The sequence below is a fragment of the Macrotis lagotis genome, chromosome 1, assembly GCF_037893015.1.
Source record: "Macrotis lagotis isolate mMagLag1 chromosome 1, bilby.v1.9.chrom.fasta, whole genome shotgun sequence".
NCBI lineage: Eukaryota > Metazoa > Chordata > Mammalia > Peramelemorphia > Peramelidae > Macrotis > Macrotis lagotis.
This window is the reverse complement of record NC_133658.1, coordinates 859,659,497-859,682,207: the sequence shown is the minus strand read 5'-3', so window position 1 is coordinate 859,682,207 and position 22,711 is coordinate 859,659,497. Positions and strand designations below refer to the sequence as shown.

At 42.2% G+C, this 22,711-nt stretch overlaps 1 protein-coding gene and 1 long non-coding RNA gene across 2 annotated transcripts in view; one reads left to right on the top strand and one right to left on the bottom strand.

Moving 5' to 3' along the window:
* Positions 1-16,983, top strand: part of LOC141508865 (uncharacterized) — a 79,340-nt gene extending 62,357 nt beyond the window's left edge. The window contains exon 4 of the long non-coding RNA XR_012474525.1: positions 16,082-16,983. This is a non-coding gene — a long non-coding RNA (uncharacterized LOC141508865). The remainder of the gene's footprint in view (positions 1-16,081) is intronic.
* Positions 782-22,711, bottom strand: part of NKAIN1 (sodium/potassium transporting ATPase interacting 1) — a 116,273-nt gene continuing 94,343 nt past the window's right edge. The window contains exons 2-7 of the mRNA XM_074217873.1: positions 12,529-12,666; positions 10,757-10,837; positions 8,176-8,373; positions 2,505-2,565; positions 1,947-2,028; positions 782-1,089 (exon numbers count right to left, since the gene is read on the bottom strand). Coding sequence (XP_074073974.1) covers positions 1,080-1,089; positions 1,947-2,028; positions 2,505-2,565; positions 8,176-8,373; positions 10,757-10,837; positions 12,529-12,666 — 570 coding nt within the window. The 3' untranslated portion in view covers positions 782-1,079. The remainder of the gene's footprint in view (positions 1,090-1,946; positions 2,029-2,504; positions 2,566-8,175; positions 8,374-10,756; positions 10,838-12,528; positions 12,667-22,711) is intronic.

The window sequence follows — 22,711 nt, the reverse complement described above, 5'->3', positions numbered from 1 at the left end:
TATGTGGGACTGGGAAAGAGAATAAAAGAAATATGAATAAAAGAATGATGAAAAATGAGAAAGGAGTAGGTGTTTAGGCCACACATGAGAGGAATCAATGTGATTGGCCCAGGTTATGGTGACCCAAGAAAGGGAAAGAGCTGGTCTCAGATTTTCCTTTCTGGAAGGGGTGAGTAAGAATTCCCTATGTGAAGGTAAACTGCTCTCCCTCCAATCATTGGCCTCTGGCAACTTTTTCCCAACACCAAGAATTGCTCTATTGCTTTGACAGAGACATGGATAGATGGACCAGGTGGTGTGTCTAAAGTATGAGTGTGGGGTGTGATGTGGGAAGGCATTGTGGGAAAAACATGATGACTCTGTACCTGAGTGGTGATGAGGGGAGATATAGAGCTAAGAGATACGGGGCTGTGTGAGGGATGGAGGATGGAAGCAGTGGATGTGGGATGTGAGGCTGATGTCTGCCCTGTATGGGTGGGGTAGCAGGTTACTGGGATGGATTATATGGAGCTGAGGTCTGGATGGCAAGTGTAGTGGGGGAAGAATGGGGTTGGGGCCTGGGCTGAAAAGGAATCTTCACATGTTATTGTTTGACTTTGCGGTCCCTTTGACAATCTGCCCTCCTGGAAGGTGGGTCCTCCACAACAGAAAGGAAGGGGCACCACTGTGGAGGGAGGGGCTGCCATTGCCACATTAGAAAAGGAAGATGGGTAGGATCAGAGAGGGAGGTACAGGCTCAGTACCAGGGCTTAGTTAAAAAAAACCATACAAATTCCATGAGTCCCTTCCCCTCCCACCCCCAAGTTCCCAGGGCTAAGCCGGGGCCCGCCAGCTGCATAAGGTCCAGTCCCCTCCTCCTCCAGCAAGTCCAAGTCGGGGCTGTGTGGGCCAGCAGGGGGTGTTCCTGTCCATGGCTCTGTGGGTGGCCACCCCGCAGTGTAGGAGCTGGGTCCTGGTCCAGAGGAGAGCTCGCCGACGGGAGGGTCAAGTGAGAAGAGGGAGGAGGCTCCACCATAGGGACACAGTCAAGTCCAGAGGACAGGGTCCGGTGTCCAGCGCCGGGGAGGGCAGGGAGAGGTCTACCCGGACCTGGAGGGGGAACCAGAAAAGATCACTGCAGAGGAAGCAGGCAAGGATCTGCCAGCAGACTGCCTTGGCCATTCTGTCTCCTGCCTGGCCCCTGGCCCACCCCAGCCCTGACTCCTCCTACCTAGCTGTAGCCTTCTAGTTGTGCCTTGGTGCTGTCTGGACTGACCAAGATCCTTCTCTGGCTTGTGGCATTCCTAGCCCTGGTCCCTCCAGGCCCCCAACTTCTGTTCCTGGTAGGGGCAGATCTAGGTCTGTGGTGGCCCTAAGGGCCCAACCTATAGGTTCTGACAATCTGGGCCAACCCTCTCAGAATCAGATTTTTTAAAAAGCAGAAAGTAAAATAAATAGAACAAAGAAAACCAATAATATTGAAAGTTTAAAACCCACCTAGGTTATCAATAATATTTATATAGCACTTCAAAGTTTGCAAAGCACTTTGCAAAGATTATCTCATTTTATCTTCATAAATATGGTGGGAGTTAAGGATTATTTTCCCCAGTTTACAGATAACAAAGTTGAGTTTGGTTTTTATAACTCAAGGTCTAACATTAGTTACCTGGTTTATCTAGGTTAAGAACTCTGAACCTATCCAACTCCTCCATTTTATTATTTTTTTCCTGTAATTACATTTCCCCTTATTTTACAGATGAGGAAACTGAGGCCTAGAAAGGAGAAGTCACTAATCCAAGGTCACCCAATAGCAGAGAAGGTTCACACTCAGGTCCTCTGGTTTCAGATCCTGTACTCTCTCTGAGTACCAGGCAGTCAGACTTGGCTCTGTGTTCAGCATGCCCCCAACTGTGTCCTGACACATTGCCTCTACCACCACTACCACCCCCCCCCCAAGGGGAACTCACGTGTACAGAGGCTGTAGCTGTAAGTGTGATGTCTTCTGAGGGGCCTGGTAACCGTAGGAATCAAAACCTCCAATGAAGTCAACTGTGAAAAGAAGGACCCAGAGAGGCTCAGGAGAGGCAAAGACTATGGTCAAAAGGGGACAGGGCTGGCCTAAGTGGGGCAAAAGCTACAGTGATGCTAGAGGCAAGAGGGAAGACAGGCTAAGGGGAAAGGAGGGAGCAAAGCCTATAGATGAGAGAGTAAGGAGTGACCAGAGGGATCCAAGCCCAAAGAATAGGGCAAGGACTGGGAAGGGGGCTACTAGGTTGGGTTTCTCAGTCCCAGAAGACTCATCTCCTCTGAGCAACACAGGTCTGCCAGTGCCAGAGGGCTATAAGCTACAGATGGGCAGAGACCCAGGGATAGAGAAGCAGGATTCCCTCCCTTCTTCCCTGCTTCAATCCCAAGGTTGCAAGTGCCTTCCACTGCTTCCTTTCCACAAGCCTGGAGGAGCCCCATGGGGTACCAGCAGGTCGTCTGAGCACCCCCATGTCCAGGGATTTAGGTCTGGAACTCACAGCTGTCCTCTTCCTCCAGGAACACTTTGCTGACGTAGCAGGCATACACAAAGCCAAACAGCTAGGGGAAGAGGGGAGATGGGCAGTCAGTGGAGCAAGGGGTGGAAAACCCTCTTCCTCCCACATCCAGTCTTCCCTTGGGCAGAGTGGTGAAGTCACCTTTATTTTAGAGGGACCCCACCCTCCTTAATTTGGTAGAAGTCAGGACTCCTGAGCTGCTAGTGCCAAAAGATTCATCCCCCTCTGACCAACTTCTTGATTCTCAGGTTTCCATTGAGCTGGCACCTAGATACAAAGTCCATTATTATAAGACTGCACTCAGAGCATCTCTGGCTGGGGGTATCAATTGCCAGAGTTAATGTTCTGCTGGCAGAGACTTTGAGTGCCCAGGATTTCTTCAGGGCTGAAATGAGACATCCATTGGAGGTGGCCCCATCTGTAAACTCAGTCAGGAGGGCATTCTCTCCAAGAGTGCCTAATGAAACCCACAATGCAACTCCCTCCTTCTGAACTCATCCATGTTCTCCCAGAGATCTTGCCTAGAGGACCATCTAATAATTAATAGGAGGAATTGATGCCTTAGGTTTGCTCTAAGATTCTCAAGATACACAAGAGTTGAGATTCAGCACTGCAGGTATGATCCTACCAGCAAAATTACAGTTGTATCTATGTATATATATGCATTTTTCTCATTTAAGTCTCCCTCTAGATGGCACAGTAAATAGAATACTGGGGCTAGAGTCAGGAAAGTATGAGTTCAAATCCAGCCTTAGATATTAATTAGTTGAGTGATCCCAGGCAAGTCATTTAATCTGTCTGCCTCAGTTTTCTCAGCTGTAAAATGGAGACAATAACAGTACCTGTCTCAAAGGGTTGTTGTGAGGATCAGATGAGATAGTATTTGTAAAGTGCCATCTGGCACATGATTATTATTATTATGACCCCATTTAGGGTTTTTCTTGGCAGAGATATTGGAGTGGTTTGCCATTTCCTTTTTCTACTCATCTTACAGATGAGGAAACTGAGGCAAACAAGGTTAAGTGACTTGTCTAAGGTCATACAGCCAGGAAGTATCTGAGACTGGATTCCAATTTTTCTGATTCTGAGCCCAGTGGGCTATCAACTGCACCAGCTAGCTGCTCCTGTTCCCTTCCCTACAACCCTTGGTAGTAGGTATTAAACATGAGAGGAAACATGGGAAAATAGAGTCCCAGCTTAGAGTCAGAAAGAGTTGGTTTTGTAGAGCATCTCTGAGCTAGCTGTATGACCCTAGTCACTGAAGCTCTCTACTCTCTGCTCATTTGTAAAAGGAAAGAATTGGTCTCCCTGGCTTTTAGGTCCCTTCCAGCTCTAAAGAATCTGATGTACTTTAGTGATTAGAGCTATTTCACGCCTTTGATTTCACCAGTGCCCACCATATTAGGCGTAGCATCTCCCTGCAGTGATGCAGATGGTGAGTGAGCAAGTGGCTTAACTTCTTGGAGTCTGATTTTTCTCATCTGTAAAATGAGAGAAGATTGAATGACCTCTATAGTTCCTTCCTGAACTCTAAGTCGATCCTCAAATGATAGATGAACAGTTTTTCAAGAAATTAAGAGTTTGGAGTGGGGTAGGGTAGGGGTAGTGTTCAGAGGATGAGTGATTTGGTCATGGTCAAAATTATCCTTTGTTAGAGGCAGGATGTGAACCCAGGTCTTTGTGATTCCAAAGATGACCCTGCATCTGCTAACCCAACTGCCCAGCTTGCTTCATGTATCATCACACCTATCTTATGGATGAGGTAATTAAACTGAAACTTACAGAAGTTATAATTATATTATTATATAGTATATAATATAATATATTATTACATTATAGAAGTTATCATAATTGTTATACACTGGAAGTTAAACATTGAAAATGAACTCCAAGTCAATCTGATAATGATGTTTACCCTTCATCCTTTATTTTTGTTTAGTTTTGGTTTGGTTTTTGCAAGGCAATAGAGTTAAGTGACTTGCTCAAGGTCACACCATTAAGTATTAAATGTCTGAGGTTGGATTTGAACTTAGGTACTCCTGACTGCAGGGCTGGTGCTTTATCCACTACACCACCTAGCTGCCCCTCCTTCATTGTTGAAGAGGAACATGACAACAGGGAGGTGAGGCTATGATAAGCACATGTATTGGATTTGGGTGAGGTTATGCTAAGTCACCAGCCTCACTGTCTCTTCCAGAGCCATTTGGGTCCAGATAGCTCTTGATGCAAGACAATTAGGATTGAATGACTTGCTCAAGGTCACAGAACTAGTAGGTGTCTGAGGCTGAATTTGAACTCAGGATGATTGCTCTCCCTACTGTGCCATCTAGCTATCCTAATATGCTAAAGAAGCCTTCCTCTAGGTCTTTGAATATTTTGTGGGTACCAGAATGGCTCTGAGGTTGTTAAATAGTTCTTGCTCTGTGACTAGCCCATCTCCCTTTCTGATTTTAATAATCAGGCTCTTTATTAAAGAGAATCACATATACAAATTAATCTGCAAATCAAACTATATGATCTAAAAGGATCATGCATAATGTAAAAGATGGACATCTATATACCCATTTTGATAAAAAGTTAACTTTTTATCTAGAATCTAGAATAGTCTAGAATCATACTAAAGATATGCAAATACAGGGGCCATATAAATATCCAATTAGACTTTCTGAAAACAGTTTTTATAAAGATGATAAAATCAATAGGTCATTTATTACTTGAAAAAGGTGCTCTCACCCTCATTCTCTTTCATTGGATCCTCACCAAACCCCTACAACTGAGGTAAGGAAAGGATTATTATCCCCATTTGACTGATGAGGACACTGAGGGCCAGAAATAATGAAGCGTCTTCTTGTCCAAGGTCACAGAGTCAGGGTCAGCACAGAGACTAAAGGTGTCTCTGGATTAAAATAAATGTTTCATTGAATTTATTATCTTACTCTGAACAATAAATATAATGATCCAAGACAATTTGGAAGGACTCATGCTGAAATAGGCTATCCACCCCCATAGAGAGATCTGATAAACAAAGTGCAGATAAAAACAGACTTTTTTTTTTTTACTTTATTTTCTTGGTTTGTTTTGGTTTGTTTTTTTGTAACATGGCTAATATGGAAATGTTTTGCAGATTTTCCATGTGGAATTAATATAGCTGTTTGCCTTCAGTGAGTGGGGGAGAGGATAAAGAGAAAGAGAAAATTTGGAACGGAAAATTTTTTTAATTTTTAAAAATAAATAATATTTTCAAAAAAGAATTTATTTATTAGCTCTATGCAGATGACTCACAGATTTATTTATCTAATCCTGCTTTCTCCCTCTGAGCTTCATTCCAGCATTACCACCTGCCTCAATATTATAAAATTTCGCCTCTGGATGGGCCAGTCTGAGCCTTACCTCACCCAGCTCCAGTCCACCTCTGGACTTCCCAGCCATACTGTCTTCCAACCCCTCTGCCCTCCCCACCCCTTTCCAACTCTTCTCTTAGTAACTTCTCCATTAGCACACAAACTCCTTAAGAGCAGGAATTATTTTCTTTTCTCGTACCTGTATTCTCAGCATTTAGGACAGTGTCTTCTTAGAATACAGCTAAGGCTTAATATGTGCTTTATTTATCTATCTATCGTCTATTGTCTTGCTGCAGTTTACTCAACTGTAAAATGAGAAGAAGAATAGCATCTACTTGGCAGGGTTGTGAGGATCAAGTGAGATATTTGTAAAAAGTACCATAGGAAATGGTCTATAAGTGCTTGTTTCCTCCCCTTCATCCATCTGTCTTTCTTCTATCTAGTTATCATCTATTTGCCTATGTACTTATCTACCTATCTTCTATTATCTATCTAGTCAGCTATTTATCCAACTATCTATTCATCATCTATATACCTACCTGTCTATCTAGTTACCCATCTATTTATTCATCCATCTATCTGTCTATAGGTCTATTTAGTTACCCATCTATCTATTCATCCATCAATTCATCCATGTATCCACCCACCTGTCTATCCATCTACTTATCTATCCATCCATCTATCCATCCATTAATCATCTATCCATCTACCTCTCTCTCTTTCATCTAGGTATTCATCTATTTATCCATCCACTTTTCTATCCATCTATTCATCCATCTGTCTATCTGTTCATTCATCTATCCTCCCTTCTAGCTATCTATTCATCCATCCATTTACCTATCCATCTATCTATCCACCCACTTATCTATTCATCCATTTATACACCTAGTCCCCCATTCATCTATCTAGTTAGCCATTTCTCTATTCATCCATCCATTTTTTCTACATTTATTCATCCAACTAACTTTCCATCCATCCATCCATTTGTCTATCTAGCTATTCATCTATCTATTCACCCATCCATTTATCTATCCATCATCTCAAACTGATATTCTAGCAAAGTCTCAAATTCATGTCCAGAACTTGTTCCCTATTTCTGTCAAAAGCACCACCATTAGAAGGGTGTGAACCTTACCTCCCTAACCTCACAAATTTAATCAGTTGTCAAATCTTTTTCATTCTAACTGCAAAGTCCTTCTTGACTTGCACTGCTTTCTCCTCATACAGCCTTGCCCTTAGTTCCAGACCTCATCACTTTCCTCTGAAGTTATTGCAATGATTGATCCCTTCCTTGGTCCCCCTGCCTCAGCTTCCCAAGTGGTTTCTTTAAGTGCAGATCTGATCCTATTACTCCTCTACTCCACAGACTCCAGGGGTTTTGTCTTGTTTTCTAGGAAAACAAATTCTTCTGGCTTTTAAAATTCTTCCTAACTTGGCTCCAATAGGTTTTTCCAGACTCATTATACAATCCTTGTTTTCTTGTACATCATGAACCAGCCCAAACTAGACTTCTCCCTATTCTTCACATTCAGTTCTCCACCTCCTGTCTCCTTGTCTCAGTACTAGCTCTTTTCCACATTTGGAATGCACTCCCTTCTTCAACTCTTCCTTTAAGAACCCCTCCTTTTCCTCAAGCTATAGCTAAAGCACTGACTTCATTGTGATGCCTTTCCTGATCTCTCTTCTCTCTCCAATTGCAGGTTCCCTCACTCCCTAACTTTACCTTATATTAATTTTGCCTGTATTTATATATGTTTATCTTTTTAAAATTATTTATTTATGGCAATGGGGTTTGAGTGACTTTCCCAAAGTTACACAGCTAGGCAATTATTAAGTGTCTGAAGCAGGATTTGAACTCAGTTTCTCCTGACTCCAGGACTGGTGCTCTATCCACTGCACCATCTAGCTGTCCCCCATATATATGCAAATCTTGTTTTCCCTGACAGAGCCTTAGTAAGATACTTGACAGTAGGAATCATTTCATTTCTGTCTTTGTATCACCATCATTTTGAGTACTTTCTGGTACATGATAGTGTTTAATAATCCTTACTGACAAATTGTATTGGACTGCCTACATGGAGGGGAGAGGTCTAAGGGTTCTCTTAGAGGGTTATCCCCTTACAAGGGCAAAGGAACAGCATGATTCTGTTTTGGGACCTGGGAAGGACTCTAGTCTTGCCCCAGTAGGTTGAGAGAGGAGGCAGAATATTCTAGCTTTTAGACCACAGCAGTCCACATCTAGGGCTAAATGTGGGGAGATCCTTGGGAGAGGAGCTCAAGGGAAAGCTTGTAGGGGCTGCCAGGTAACTCACTGCCAGGAAGATCTGAAGGGCGCTGCTGAGCACCTCAATGTAAGGGTAGTCAAGCAGACAGCCAGTGACCGTAATGACATGGTGGTCCTCCAGTGCCAGCCGGGAATTCAGCACAGGTGTCACCAAGCAGCCGGGGCCATTCTCCATCCACCAGGAGCGATGCAGGGATGTGTTGAAAGTCATGATGAAGTCTCGATCCTAAAGGGATCAGTATCAGGGAAGTCTAAGCTTCTTTCCTACCAACTCCCTCACTTGGGCTCAAGATGACCCCAAGAGAGAAGGGCAAAGAAATCTGTTGAGCTTAGCTTCCCTCCAGCACCTAGAACAGTGGGCTAGGGCTTGGGGCGATTAAACTTCCTGCCCCTCAGCTTGATGCTCTGTGGTCTCCTACCCCCCCCAGCATAAAAAAAAGACCATTCTAAAAAAAAACCCCTCCAAGTAATAGCAGAAGGTAGGGGAGGGGTGAAGAGAAGACAGAATGCCACTACAGCCAAGTAGTTCATTTAAATGCTTCATTCATTCATTCATTCATTCATTCATTCATATTTCTTCCCTTAGAATTCTTGGTTTCCTTCAAAACTTGACTTAAAAACCATCTTCTGCAAGAGACCTTTTCCATCTCTGTCTGTGTCTGTCTCTCTGTCTTTCTTTCCCCTTCACTTCCGTCCCCTCCCTCTTTACTCCATATTCATTGCATGTACCTATCTAGATGTTGAACTTTCTTTGTGACCGCCAAGGCTTGGCTTAACTAGTACCTGCCTTATATTAAGTACTAAATAAATTCTTACTAATTGGGCCTAGATGGTTCTCTTAAGTTACTTGCAGTGGGCTGTCTCTTATGTCTAGAATCCTCTGCTTTCCTTTTGCCTTTGGCACCCCTCCCTCACCCCAGCCTCTTGTATGCTAAACTCAAGTAACTGCTTTCTGATTTCTCAGTCGTTATTATATTTATATTCCTTGGCCACTTATTATGCATTTATTCTATTTCCATCCTGGAACCACACATGCATGTTTTATTCCTTTTGTAGAATGGAAGCTTCCTGAGAGCAGGAACTGTTTCATTTTTGTCTGAGTATCTCTCATCTGATACATAGTAAGTGCTTAATAAAAGTTTTTCATTCATTCACTCAATTCATTCATTCATTCCTTGTTGATTGATCACTCTCATTCACCACAACTCTATAGGACAAAGAGTAGAAACATTATTTTTCCCATGAGGAAACTGAGCCTTAGCAGGAGGTGTACAAGGTCCAAGGTGTCCACCTGTCTGCAGTGACATAGTAAATGTTGAGCATGTTACACAGAACCAAGCTGGCATGTGTTTGCTCCATGTGGGATGGGTACACATGTATTGCCTCAGGATTATAGCATTCTTCATCCTCCTTTCTCCACACTAACAACATTATACACACCTAAAAGAGGGGAGGTAGAGATAGGCAGAGGCTTTTTCCTGGATCTCCTAGGTGGTGGAGGTAGAGGGGCAAAAATTGGAAGAGGAGAAGGCCTTGTGTGTGTGTGTGTATGTGTGTCTTTGTGAGTATGTGAGTGTGTATCTGTGAGTATGTATATGAATGTGTCTGTGTCTATGAATGTTTGCAAATGCTTGTGAATGTGTCTGTGAGTGTCTGCAGGAATATATGTATGTGTGAATGTATGAATGTGTCTGTGTGAGTATTTATATGAATATTTGTGAGTGTGTATGAATGTGTGTGTGAGTATGCATGTGAATGCTTGTGAATGTGTCTGAGAGTGTTTTCAGGGATATAAGTGTGTGTATGTGTGAGTGAGTGTGAGCCTGTGAGATTGCGTGTGTGTGTATGAATGTGTCTGTGTTTATATGATTGTCTGTGTGATGCATGTGTAAATGTGTCTATGAGTATGTGTGCATGTGCTTGTGGATATGTCTGTATATGTACACATCCTTTCTGGTTGGAAGGAGTCCAGGACTCTGGACAGCCCTTGCAAGCTCACATGTAGCCAGCAGGGGTCAGTGGTGGGCTACACAGGTATTCTTGCAATTCTCCGTTTTCCAGGAGTGATCCTCGGAGTCCTTACATTGTTTTGCCAGCATAGTGGAGAGTGGAAGGGGGAGCGTGGGTGGCCTGGCTTCAGGGACAGCACAGTCCCTCCAGCCCCCAACTTTCTAAGCCAGTCATTAATGTTTGACTCCCTCTATTCCTTCTTGGTAGCTGTCCCAAGCTCACAGACCCTGCTAGGGGGGTCATCTCTTGGGGCAGAGCACAGCACTAGGGGATATTTGGGCTCTTGAGCTCCAGGACAAGATTGAGGGTTGGGCACTAAGAGGAGAGACTCCATAAAAAGTGGGGGAGAGGGTGGGGCTGCTTTGGGGATAATAACCCAACTGGGGAGGGGGAAGGGGAAGAGGGGAATATCTTTGTAAAATGCTTAGCACAGTGCCTGGCCCCACAGTAGGTCTATAGAAATGCATATTCTTTTCCCACCTGGAACACCAGTATGGTTTGGGTCAGAGGCTGCTTGCGTCAGGGATGGCCAAGAGAACCCGGGGCAGGCCCCGTGGAAGTTTTCTCCCATCACTGTCTCCACATTAGGGGGTGCTTACCTGAGACAGGTGTCCAACTTCCAAGTAGAAGCAGATGATGAATGCATTCCAGCCGACCCAGAGGACAAGCCAGCCTGCATACTGGGGAGAAAAGAGAGGGGCAGGGGGTTGGGCCAATGTGGTTAGTAGGGGGTTTATGGAAGGAAGAGAGTCAGAGATTCTTAGAGTTTGGAGGGTCCTTGGAGATCCTGACAGGAGAAGAGGGCACATAGAAGATTTTAGGGATACACTGGTGTTTGTCAGGGGAAAGGGGAATCTGGGATAAGAGGCTTCCTCAGCACAAACCAACCTTTCTGCCTGGATCTCTTGGTTCACCTCTTACTCTGACTGACTCAGCCTATAAACCATCACATCCTCATCACTGCAACTAAGGTCACTCTTTGATAACATAAAAGATACTCAGGGGAAGGGACAAGTTTGGAAGAGTGAGCCTTGGGCTGGAGAATTCCTGGGAAAGACTGCTGAGTGTCCTGGCTGTAGTCCCCCTTTGGGAAAAGGCATTCTATCAGAAAGGGCCAGCCCTTGGTAGCCTGGAGAGAAGAGGTGGGGGGAGGGATGAGGTGCGTTGTTCAATTCTAGGGCTGATTCATTTATCCAACAAAAAAGAAAAAAGCTCCAGGCCCTACCCTTAGGGGACTTGCTGTTTTAGTAAGGAGAAGAAGCTGATGTTGTCTTGGATCCAGGGGTACACCACTGGACCACAGTGCTCTTAAAGAACACCATTTAATGTACTTGACTTTGCAAGGCCAGTGTCTCTGAAACTTATATCCTTTTAGACACTAATCTTTCAGTTGTAGGAGTTGTCCATTGGACTGAGGTACCTAATTTTATAGTCCAATGTCGCTAATCTTTCGTAAATATGTATGCACATTGTTGTCTGTAGGTAGTATGAAACACGTGCAATACATGCACGGACACGTGCTTATGGAGGAATATGTTTGCATATATGCACACATGCATTTGTGTGTGCATACATACACACCCATGCACACAGGTCATGTGATACAGGTGCAAGCATGTTAATCACATGAGCAACCATGATGAAATATACAGTCTGCTTTTGGTGTTCGTGTATGAACATATATGCATGTGTTTGTGTGTGTGTGTGTGTGTGTATGTGCACAATCCAGAAGAGGATGTTGGGAACAAATAGCCCAAGTCTATTTATTCCAGCCCTACCCTACTCTGTCTCTCTACACTGGGAAAGACCCTTCTCTTTTCTGAATTTTGCCACCATGTAGCTCCACTTTCTCTCTTCACTGGGTCCTGAAGACTATTGAGAGAAGCAACATCTACAGAAGGTGACAGAAGAGTCTTTGGAAGGAAAGGAAGGGCTCTCTTATTAGTGACCATTGTCATCAGTGGGAGAGCTTTGGAAGCTGTTGGTGGGATGGTCAGTCCAATTCAAACAAACAAGTATCCATTAAGCACATACCCTGTATAAGGCACTATGCTATTATTGGGGATATAAAAGACAAAAAAGATAAACATTCCCTGCTCTCAGGGAGTTTACTTTCTACTGGGGAGCGATGGTAGAGGGGATATCACTTACAAAAGGACATGGGTCTTTGTAACTAGACTGAAGATCTGAGAACCAGGTATTTCATGTATAGAAACAGGATCATAGGAATAGCTATTTAGAAATGAAAGAACCTTAGAGATCATCAAAGGCAACCCCTTCATTTGACAAAGAAGTTAAGTGACTTGTCCTGGGTCATGCAGCTACTAAGTGTTTGAGGTGAGATTTGAAGCTAGCTAATCCTGACTCCTACCATGATGAGATATCGGGATCTGTACTGCACGGTTCCAAAGATGCCCAGGATGACCGCCATGATGTGGAGAAAGTTGGCCAGGATAGGAGCCCACTGGTATCCCAGGAAGTCAAAGACCTGTCGTTCTAGGGCAGCTACCTGAGGGTAGGAAAAGAGAGAGAGAAAAAAGGTTGAGAATCCAGGAATCCTTCCTAAGTCCCTTAAGGAGAAAAAAAATGCAAGTCATGCATTGAAGGCTCTCCAGAATGTGGTACCCACCAAGTTATTCTGTTGAATTTGGTGAGCTCTCTGGGCCACCAAAAAGTGGTTCTTAGCTATTTTTGGCACATAACACATCTCCAGGGCAGTAGATCCCCACACCTTTTAATACATGCTCCTCTTTGAAGAGTACCCCTCTTAGTTATCTGCCTTCAAGTTTTCTTTGTTGATTTTTCATACTTGGTGCTCTCTAACTGATCATGTCCCATAAAGGTTTTCCCTGGGCCCACTTTTATCATTCTTCAATCCCCCTTTGGTGATCTAAAAAGCTCCGGTAGATTTGCTTATCAACTATATGAAGATGATTCCCAGACCCACATATCTAGCCCGTCTCTCTTCATTGCTCCAATCCCACTTCTTCCAAAGTGAGTGCCCCAGAGGATCTCAATCTTGTATCTCAGACAGAACTTGCCTTCCCCCTCAATTTTATGGCCCCAACTTTCCCAGACTTCAGAGCCAGATAGGAGAGCCTAACTAGAAACTCTTAAGACCTTAGCTCCTGAAGCTGCAGTACACCTTAGCACTGGGGGATAGGGGTGAGGGACAGTGCAGTTTTCTGCACCTCAAATTCTATCAATTTCTTTATGGAATGGGAATAGGAAAGGAGGAAATTACAGAGAACTCAGTACCCATAAAGGGCATCACAGTCTTATTTGACAGATGGAGATGGGAAGACTCTATGAGTTGATCAGGTGAGTCAGCAAGCAGGAAAATCACCTCTCAGCCCCATTCCCAGGAGAGGGATGGAGAGGAACCTTGGACTAGAAATCAAGAGATCTTGCTCCACAAATTGCTTTATGACCTTTTAGCAAGTTCCTTCACCTGTCTGAGTTTCATTATATTCAAAAGGGTTAATAATCCCTGCCTTACCTCCCTCTCACAGATGTTGTGAGAATCAATAATAATAGTTAACATTTACAGAAAGTTGGAAGATTTGCAAAGCACTCTACCTATATTTAATCCTTACAACTTTGGGGAGGTGCTGTTATTATGCCCCATTTTACAGATGAAGTAATTGAGGCAGAGAGGACAAGTCAGTCAATAAACATGTTTTTTTATTTAAATTTTTATTAATTTATTTTTAAATTTTTAGAAACAATTTTTTTCAATTATGTGTAAAAATAGTTTTCAACGTTCATTGTTTTGGTAAGATATTGAGTTGCACATTTTTCTCCCTCCTTCCCTTCCCTTGAAGGCTAGTGATCTGACATAGGTTATAATGTACAACTAACAATAAGCTTTTGTTAAGTGCTTACTGTATTAGGAAGAAAAACAAAAATTGACCCCTGCTTTTTAAGGAGCTCACAGGTCACGGGACTTGCCTAAGACCACATGACCAGTAAATGTCTGGGGATCTGACCTCTGGTTTTCTTTCTTTTTTTCTTTTGCAAGGCAGTAGGGTTATGTGACTTGCCCAAGGTCACACAGCTATTATGTTGTCTGAGACCAGATTTGAACTCAGGTCCTCCTGTCTCCAGGGCTAGTGCTCTATCCACTGCACCTAGCTGCCCCTTCTGGTTTTCTTAACTTGCAGTCCAGCTCTCTCCCCACCACACCAAATCAGACAAATGAGAGGATATGAAAATACTTGGGAAAAGCAAGAAAAGGAAGGCATCACAAGTTATTGGTTCTATTATGTCACTGCGATTTTCACTGCTGGGACCAGGTGCCAGCTGAGCTTGCCGGGGCTTCATAATTGGGATCATTCAGCCCCAATCAGGAGGAAGCCACCTGTGCTCCCCATCAGAGGTCAGGAAGATCCTGCTCCAACCCCATCTAAAGCAGTGCCTAAGTTGGCCGAGAGACCCTGAACTGTCCCCCCCAACAACACCTTCTTCTTTAAAGGCATAGGAATCTCCAAGCTAAATTGGCTTCCCCACGCCTTGTTTATTATTTGGTAGCTCAGGGGCTGAGGGGAAGTGGTTACCATGGGGACCTGTAGCTTCTCACCCCCCCAATCCCCCCACCCCAGGCATGTCTGATTCTTCCAGTAGGATGCTTTTCTCTGTCTAGACACTCACCCTGGCATTTGAGAAAGGAAGGCTGCTGAATAATGCAGGTGGGCCTCTGGGAAGTTGGCTGGAGGAGAAAATGAGCCTGCAGGCTGAACTTAGGTTGTAGCACCCAGCCCTGGATTCAACTCTAAGTTCTCACAGTCTCTTATGTGTCTTTCAACAAAGTTCCATTTTCATAGTCAAAGGGCCAACAACCCAGTTTTCCTTTCCACTGCTCACAGTGTTCTAATGACTTCTTGACGACCCCTTTCTTCCTCAGGCTAGGTTGGCATATACCCAGAAAAACCGAAAAATCATACCCCAGTAGAATTATGGCGAAGGTTATGCTAGGCTCTGCCAAGCAAATAGCCTTCCTTTCCAATTCGATATTTTCATGTAGTTACTTTCACCTATGAGCTCTGAGCTGCCAATATCCTGTCAGTAGTCAGGTTCCTTACCAGGTCATAACAACAGCTAATAAAAGAAGTTGTTATTTGTCCTTCATTCTCAAAGAAGACTCTGACATTCAGGAAGGTGATGCCACGACAAACAAGTGAATTGGATTTGAGTGAGGAGGGCTGTGCTAAGTCACCAGCCTCACTTTCTCCTCTGGGGCCATATGGGTCCTGTAGGCAGATATAGATCCAGACAACTGGAGATGGCCTTGGATGTGAGACAATCAGAGTTAAATGAGTTGTCCAAGGTCACACACCGGTAGATGTTAAATGTCTGAGGCAGGATTTGAACTCAGATCTTCCTGATTCTAAGTTCAATACTCAGTTGTCCTTGAAAAGTCTTCAATGTCAATCAGGTCAATAAGCATTTAATAAATGCCTACTAGCTTCTAGGTAAGTGCTGGTGCCTATTTTATTCATACTGACTTCCCTCTGGGTTCAGGTTCCTGCCTCTGCTTTGCTCTGATTCTTGATAAGAGTATACAGAACACAGAGGTGGTTCTGAAGTCTGAGGACCTGGATTCAAATCCTACCTTTGATGGTTACTGAGTATTTTTTTTTTTGCAAGGCAAATGGGGTTAAGTGGCTTGCCCAAGGCCACACAGCTAGGTAATTATTAAGTGTCTGAGACCGGATTTGAACCCAAGTACTCCTGACTCCAGGGCCGGTGCTTTATCCACTACGCCACCTAGCGGCCCCGAGTAATTTTTTTTAAAGGAGTTATCTAGGTAGTTCAGGGGATAAAGTGCTGGACCTGGAGTTAGGAAAACTTTAGTTTAAATCCAGACACAAACTAATTGGTTGACTCTGGAAACTCACTTGATCTCTCTTTGCCTTATTTCACAGGAGAAGAAAATGGCAAACCATTCCAGTATCTTTGCCAAGAAAACCCCATGGACAATATGATCTATGGGGTCAAGTACAACAACAAAAAATATTTCTGACATTAGACATGAACAAAAGACTGTATAACAACAGCAAACCTATTTGGGGACTTCAATGAGCCAAGTCCATAAGCATTTATTATGTGACTACGGGCAATGTTCTAAGGGGTGGAAATAAAAGGAAAGGTAAATAGAAACTTCAAAGAATTCCCTATCTAAGGGGCATTTACCCTCTCTTTCAGTTTTCTCATTTATAGAATAATAATAGCTAGCATTTCCATAATTTTTTTTTCTTTTCTGGGGTTTATTTTGCAAGGCAATGGGGTTAAGTGGCTTGCCCAAGGTCACGCGGCTAGGTAATTATTACATGTGTGAGGCCAGATTTGAACACAGGTCTTTCTGACTCTAGGGCCAGTGCTTTATCCAGTGCCACCAAGCTAACCCATGATATTTTAAGGTTTATTTTACAAATACTATCTTACTCAATTTTTTTTCAACAACTTGGGAGACAGATGTCATTATCATCACCATAAGTAACTTGTCCAGTATCATCCAGTTACCAGGTATTTGAGACTGGATTTTCATGAAATCCTGTCTTCTGTGACTCTCATGCTCAATTTTTCTGTGCCACCTAGTTTAGCTGCCTGAACAAGGGTGGCCTCTGAATTTCCTTTCAGCTCTAAAACTATGATTCCATGATCATCTGTCTAGGGACCAGCAAACTATGACCCATGGGCTTGGGTTGGTCCAGAGCTTCCAGAGTTAAGAATGATTCATATATATAAATATATATAGGTTTTTGTGGGGCAATGGAATTGTGACTTGCCCAAGGTCACACAGCTAGTATTAAGTTTCTGAATCCAGAATTGAACCCAGGTCCTCCTGACTTCAGGGTCAGTGCTCTATCCACTGTACCGCCTAGCTGCCCCCTGATTTTTATATTTTTAAATAAAGTTTTATTGTATTAAAAATGTCAGGGGCGGCTAGGCGGTGCAGTGGATAAAGCACTGGCCCTGGAGTCAGGAGTACCTGGGTTCAAATCCGGTCTCAGACACTTAATAATTACCTAGCTGTGTGGCCTTGGGCAAGCCACTTAACCCCATTTGCCTTGCAAAAAAAAAAAACCCTAAAAAAAATGTCAAGGCAATTCTTTTTTTTTTTTATAGGTCATGAATTTGGCTCTAAAGAATGATTTCTTGGCTTAAGTCCACCCTTTCCTGATGCATGAATGACCTTCACATTGTCCCTGCCAAGTGACCACCCAACTTACCCTTAAATATATTGGACCAAAAGCCCAATAGAGGCCCAGATCCTAGACTCATCCCGAGTCAGTCATTATGTCATTGTGTGACCTTGGCCAAGCTACTTGACCAAACTTTCTGTATCTGTAAAATGAAAAAGCTGGACTAGCTCAAATATCTCATACTTACTGCAGCTCTAGTCCTCTGCCCAAGTCTGAGGCTTCTAATGAGCTTCTTTGTCCACTTATTCAGATAAATGTGAAATTGGATTATGAAGAGAAGTAGATTTAGATAGCATCATAGAGATTGAATCCAGGATCATTCAAAGGACATAAGTAAGCAGAAATGGATATTCTGTAAATTCAAAATCATTGCAATTCTCCGGTTTCACCCCCCCCCCCCCACTCACTCTCTTCCATCCCTGGTACTTTGTCTCAGTTTCTTGCTTATTTATTCTCCACATTCTGCCTCACCTGAATTCCCTAATTCTGTTGAGGACATCATCATCTTTCAATTCACCCAGGGTTCACAACTAAATATTATCCTTGATTCCTCACTTTCTCTCACCCCATTTATTATGTGCTGCTACGTCCTATTTTTTCTTGTTATTATGATTATTTGTTATGATTATGATTCTTGTTATTATGATTATTTCTATGGCTTGGTGCATAGCTTACTGGACCCAGAGTCAGGAAAACCTGCGTTTAAATTGGATCTTAGATGTTTGCTAGGTGTGTGACCCTGGGCAAGGTTCATTCTATTTGTTTCAATTTTCTTATCTGTAAAATGAACTGGAGAAGAAAATGGCAAACCACTCCAGTATCTCTGCCAAGAAAACGCCATGGACAAAATGGACATGTGACCCTGGGTAAGTCACTTAATCCCAGTTGTGTGTAGGGGAGAGAGAGAGAGAGAGAGAGAGAGAGAGAGAGAGAGAGAGAGAGAGAGAGAGAGAGACTAGAGAGACAGAGAAGTAGTGAAATAATACAGGGAGAGAGACAAAGACACACACACAGAGACAGAGAGATAAGACAGGGAGAGAAACTGTTATCTCAGACTCTTGTTTCCATCACTTTTCATAGCCAATCAGTTGTGAAGTCCTGTTTTGAATCCCTTCTCCACTTCCATCCTCAAACAAGTTATCATTAATAACACGTGCCTGAATAATTTTCTTAGTCTCCTGTGAGTTTTCCTGTCCTGATCCACCCTAATTGTCTGACTCATCTTCCTTGTGTACACATTTGGTTATGTCACTCTCTTCTCATAGGTCTTCATTGTCTACCTACTGTCTGTGATATAAAGTTCAAACATCTTAGCTGGAAAGAATCATTTTTTATGTATAATCCCCTAATTTAATATGTACTTGACAAATCATTTCATCTATAACACAATGATGATTATGTTTGTCCTTCATTCTCAAATAAGATCACAACATTAGGGAGATGATGCCATGACAAGTAAGTGAATTGAATTTGTGTGTGTGTGTGTGGGGGGGCAGGGTGCTATGCTAAATCACCAGCCTCACAGTCTCCTCTGAGGAGCCATCCAGGTCTAGTGGCCAGATATGAATCAGGACAACCGGAGATGGCCCTGGATATGAGACAATCAAGGTTAAGTGATTTGCCCAAGGATATACAATCTAAATCATTAAGCTAGTAAGAGTCAAGGATCTGAGGTCAGATTTGAACTCAGGTCCTCCTGACTCCAGAGCTGGTGCTTCATCCACCTCACCACCTCCATAGCTAGCCTTTATTTGAAGATTCCCAGTCAGGATAACCTCACTGCCTCCTGAAGTAGCCCATTGCACTTGAAGACCCCTTTCACTGTTAGGAAGTTGATGACATTAAGTTTAAATTGAACTTTTTGTAACTTGTTCTTGCTCTTCATTTTGTTCCCTTGTCCCACACAGGACAGCCCTTTGGATTCTTAAGGCAGCCAGCCTGTCCCTAGCACAATGGATACAGTTGGTTCTGGAGTCAGGAAGACTTTAGTTCAAATCCAGCCACATATATTTATTAGTTATATGACCCTGATTAAGTCTGTCTGCCTCAGTTTCCTCAACTGTAAAATTAGAATAATAGTGATAGCACCTTCCTCACACAGTTACTGTTAGGATCAAATGAAATAACAAAGTGCTTGGCAGTTTACCCAGTACAGAATAGAGACTTAATAAATGCTTGTTTTCTTCCTTACTCCAGGCTAACCATTTCCAGATCCTTTGACGGTTCCTCATTTGATATGAACTTGAGACCCTTCCCCATCCTGATGTCCCTCCTCTGGACACTATCCATCAATATCCTTCCTAAAGAAGAAGTGCCCACTGGGAGAAATGGAAAGGGAAGGGTAGGATGGGCTAAATTATCTCTCATAAAAGAGGCAAGAAAAAGTTTTTAGAGTGGAAGGAAAGAGGGAGGAGGTGAGTAGGCGTGAGTGAACTTTACTCTCATCAGAACTGGCTTAAAGAGGGATAACATGCATAATCAATTAGCTATTAAAACTCTATCTTAACCCATAGGAAAGTAGGAGGGTAGGGGATAAGAGGAGAGAGGGTGATAGAAGGGAAAGGGGGTAGTCAGAGGCAAAACACTTGTAGAAGGATAGGGTGAAAGGAGAACAAGAATAGAATAAATGGGGGATAGGATGGAGGGAAATATATTTAGCAATCATAACTGTGAAGAAATTTTTAAGCAATTTTTCTGATAAAGGCATTATTTCTCAAATATCTAGAGGACTAAGTCAAATTTAGAAAAATAGAAGACATTCCCCAACTGATGAATGATCAAGAAACAAACAGTTTTCAGAAGAAGTAATCAAAGCTATCTATAGCCAAATGAGAAGATGCTGTAAATCTCTATTGATTGGATGAAAGAAAATTGAAACTATTCTGAGGTACTACCTCAAACCTATTAGATTAGTTAATGAACAGAAAAGGAAAATGACAAATGTTAGAGGGGATGTGGGAAAAAAAGAGACATTAATGCCTTATTAGTGGAGTTGTGAACTGATAAAGCCATTCTTTTTTTATTTTCTGCCTTTTTTTATGGATTTAAAAAACATTTTCTGGGAAGGGGTAAATAGACTTAAATAGCAGTCTATATTCTTAGGAACTCCTGAATCTAAATCATTAATTTGGTAACTCCCAGAGTTAATATTTTGTGTGTGGTCCTCTTATAATCCAATCATTCATAAGTTTCAGAAGCATCTGTCACAGTGTCTTACATTTAGCAAACTTTTGAAGATATCAGTATAGAGTTTAATTGATAGGTTACAAAACAGTCAGAGTTCTTCCTGCAAGTGCTGAATGCATATTTTTAAACTGATATTTTATTTTACTTTTTCCAATCATATGTTGGGGTAGTTTTTCAATATTCATATAATCAGTCATTTTTTAGAGCAGTTTGGAGCTATGCCCAAAGGACTACAGAACTGTGCATACCCTTTGACCTGGAAGTGCTACTACTAGGTCTGTATCCAAAAAAAAAACTACACAAAAAAACAGAAAAAGAACCTATTTGTACAAAAATAGTTAAATTAGCTCTTTCCTGGTGGCAGGAAGTTGGAAATTGGGGGGGGGTGCCTTTCAATTGAGGAACAACTGTACAAATTGTGCTATGTGATTATGATGGAATGCAGGATGCTCTCAGAAGAACCTGGAAAGACATACATGAGCTGATACAAAGTGAAATGTATTAGCAACAGCATTGGAAGATGATCAGATGTTGAATGACTTAACTTTTCTCAAAATACAATGATCCAAGACAACTATGAAGGACTTATGATGAAAAATGGTAGCCACCCCCAGACAAAGAACTGGTGGTATCTGAATACAGACTGAAACATACTTGATTTTTTAAACTTTATTTTTCTTCAGAGATTTTTTTAATCTTTTGTTTTCTTTCACAGCATGACTGATATGGAAATGTTTTTCCCAACTACACATGTATAAACTATATTGAATTACTTGCCTTCTCAGTGAGATGGAGTGTGAAGAGAGTAAAAGAGAGAGAATTTGGAATTCGAAGTTTTAAAAACAATTGTTAAAAATTATTTTTACATGTAGTTGAGGAAAAATAAAATACAAAGAAAAAAGAAAAAAGGAGTGTTCAGAAGTGAACACAATAATCCTCCAGATTTCTGAAAACAGTTATCTCCTTTAAAAAAAACAAACATTTTTTTTCATTATCCTAACCTTGAACTGCACAAATTAACACCACTATTACATATGCAAAGAAGAAGAAAAAAGGACTGCCAATGAAACCATATCCATTACAAACCGTTTGCCCTTGGGGAGAAAAAGCATATAATAAATGCAACATGTTGGTTTTAAAGATGTACTGCTTGTCTGTGTCCGCCTCTGAACCTCCTGCTGTTCACTTCTGTGGGGGTTTTTTATGTGCTTCAGTGATTCTCTTTTCTTTCCCTTCTTTTTAAAACATCATTATCACCCCCACAAACAGAAAAAAAGTCAAAACATCACTCCCTAGTGACAAATAAAGTCAAACAAAACAAATCCACCCAACGGCCATGTCTGAATATGTATGTTTCATTCAGCATCTTGCGTCTATCAGCTCTCAGGCTGGTGGGAGGAAGCATGTAGCTATGAATGTAAGCTCTTATAAATCTATCTCCTCTCTCTCTCTCTCTCTCTCTCTCTCTCTCTCTCTCTCTCTCTCTCTCTCTCTCTCTCTGCTGTGGGGAAAATAAGATCAATAAGACAGAGCCCCTGCTTTCAGGTAGCTCACCAGCTAATGGAGGTAAGGAGAAAATAACACATATGTCCAGTTAGCTACAATACACAGTATTGCCATAAACAGTCCCAAAAAGATGAACAGGGATATTAGGGAAAGTCTCTTAGAGGAAATGGCATTTACGTTAGGATTTTCTAAAAGGTAGGAATTCAGTAGATGGAGGAAGAAGAGAGAGGGAAACGCTTCTAGATATGTAAAAGGAAAGAATGAAGGAAGGAAGGAAGGAAAGGAAAGGGAAGGGAAGAGAAGAGAAGGAAAAAGGAAGGAAGAAAAAAGAGAGGAAGGAAGGAAGGAAAGAATTTCTATTTCTTGGTCTGATTTCAGAAATAAAAGGACCTTTGGAGAGCATCTGACCTTATCTTCCCTTTGGTGTAAGAATTCCTTTTCCAGAAATATGTAGAGTATTTAGTAATCTTTAATGTGCTACATAAATGTCAGATTTTTTGTTGCTATGTCAACTCTTATCATGACACAGAAGCAATACAGTACAGTGGGAAAAATCAGAAGAGCTGGGTTCAAGGCCTTGCTATATGGGGCTGTGTGACTCTAAGCAAGACACTTAATCTTCAGGCAGTCCTTGAAGATCAAAGTTGTAGAACTGGT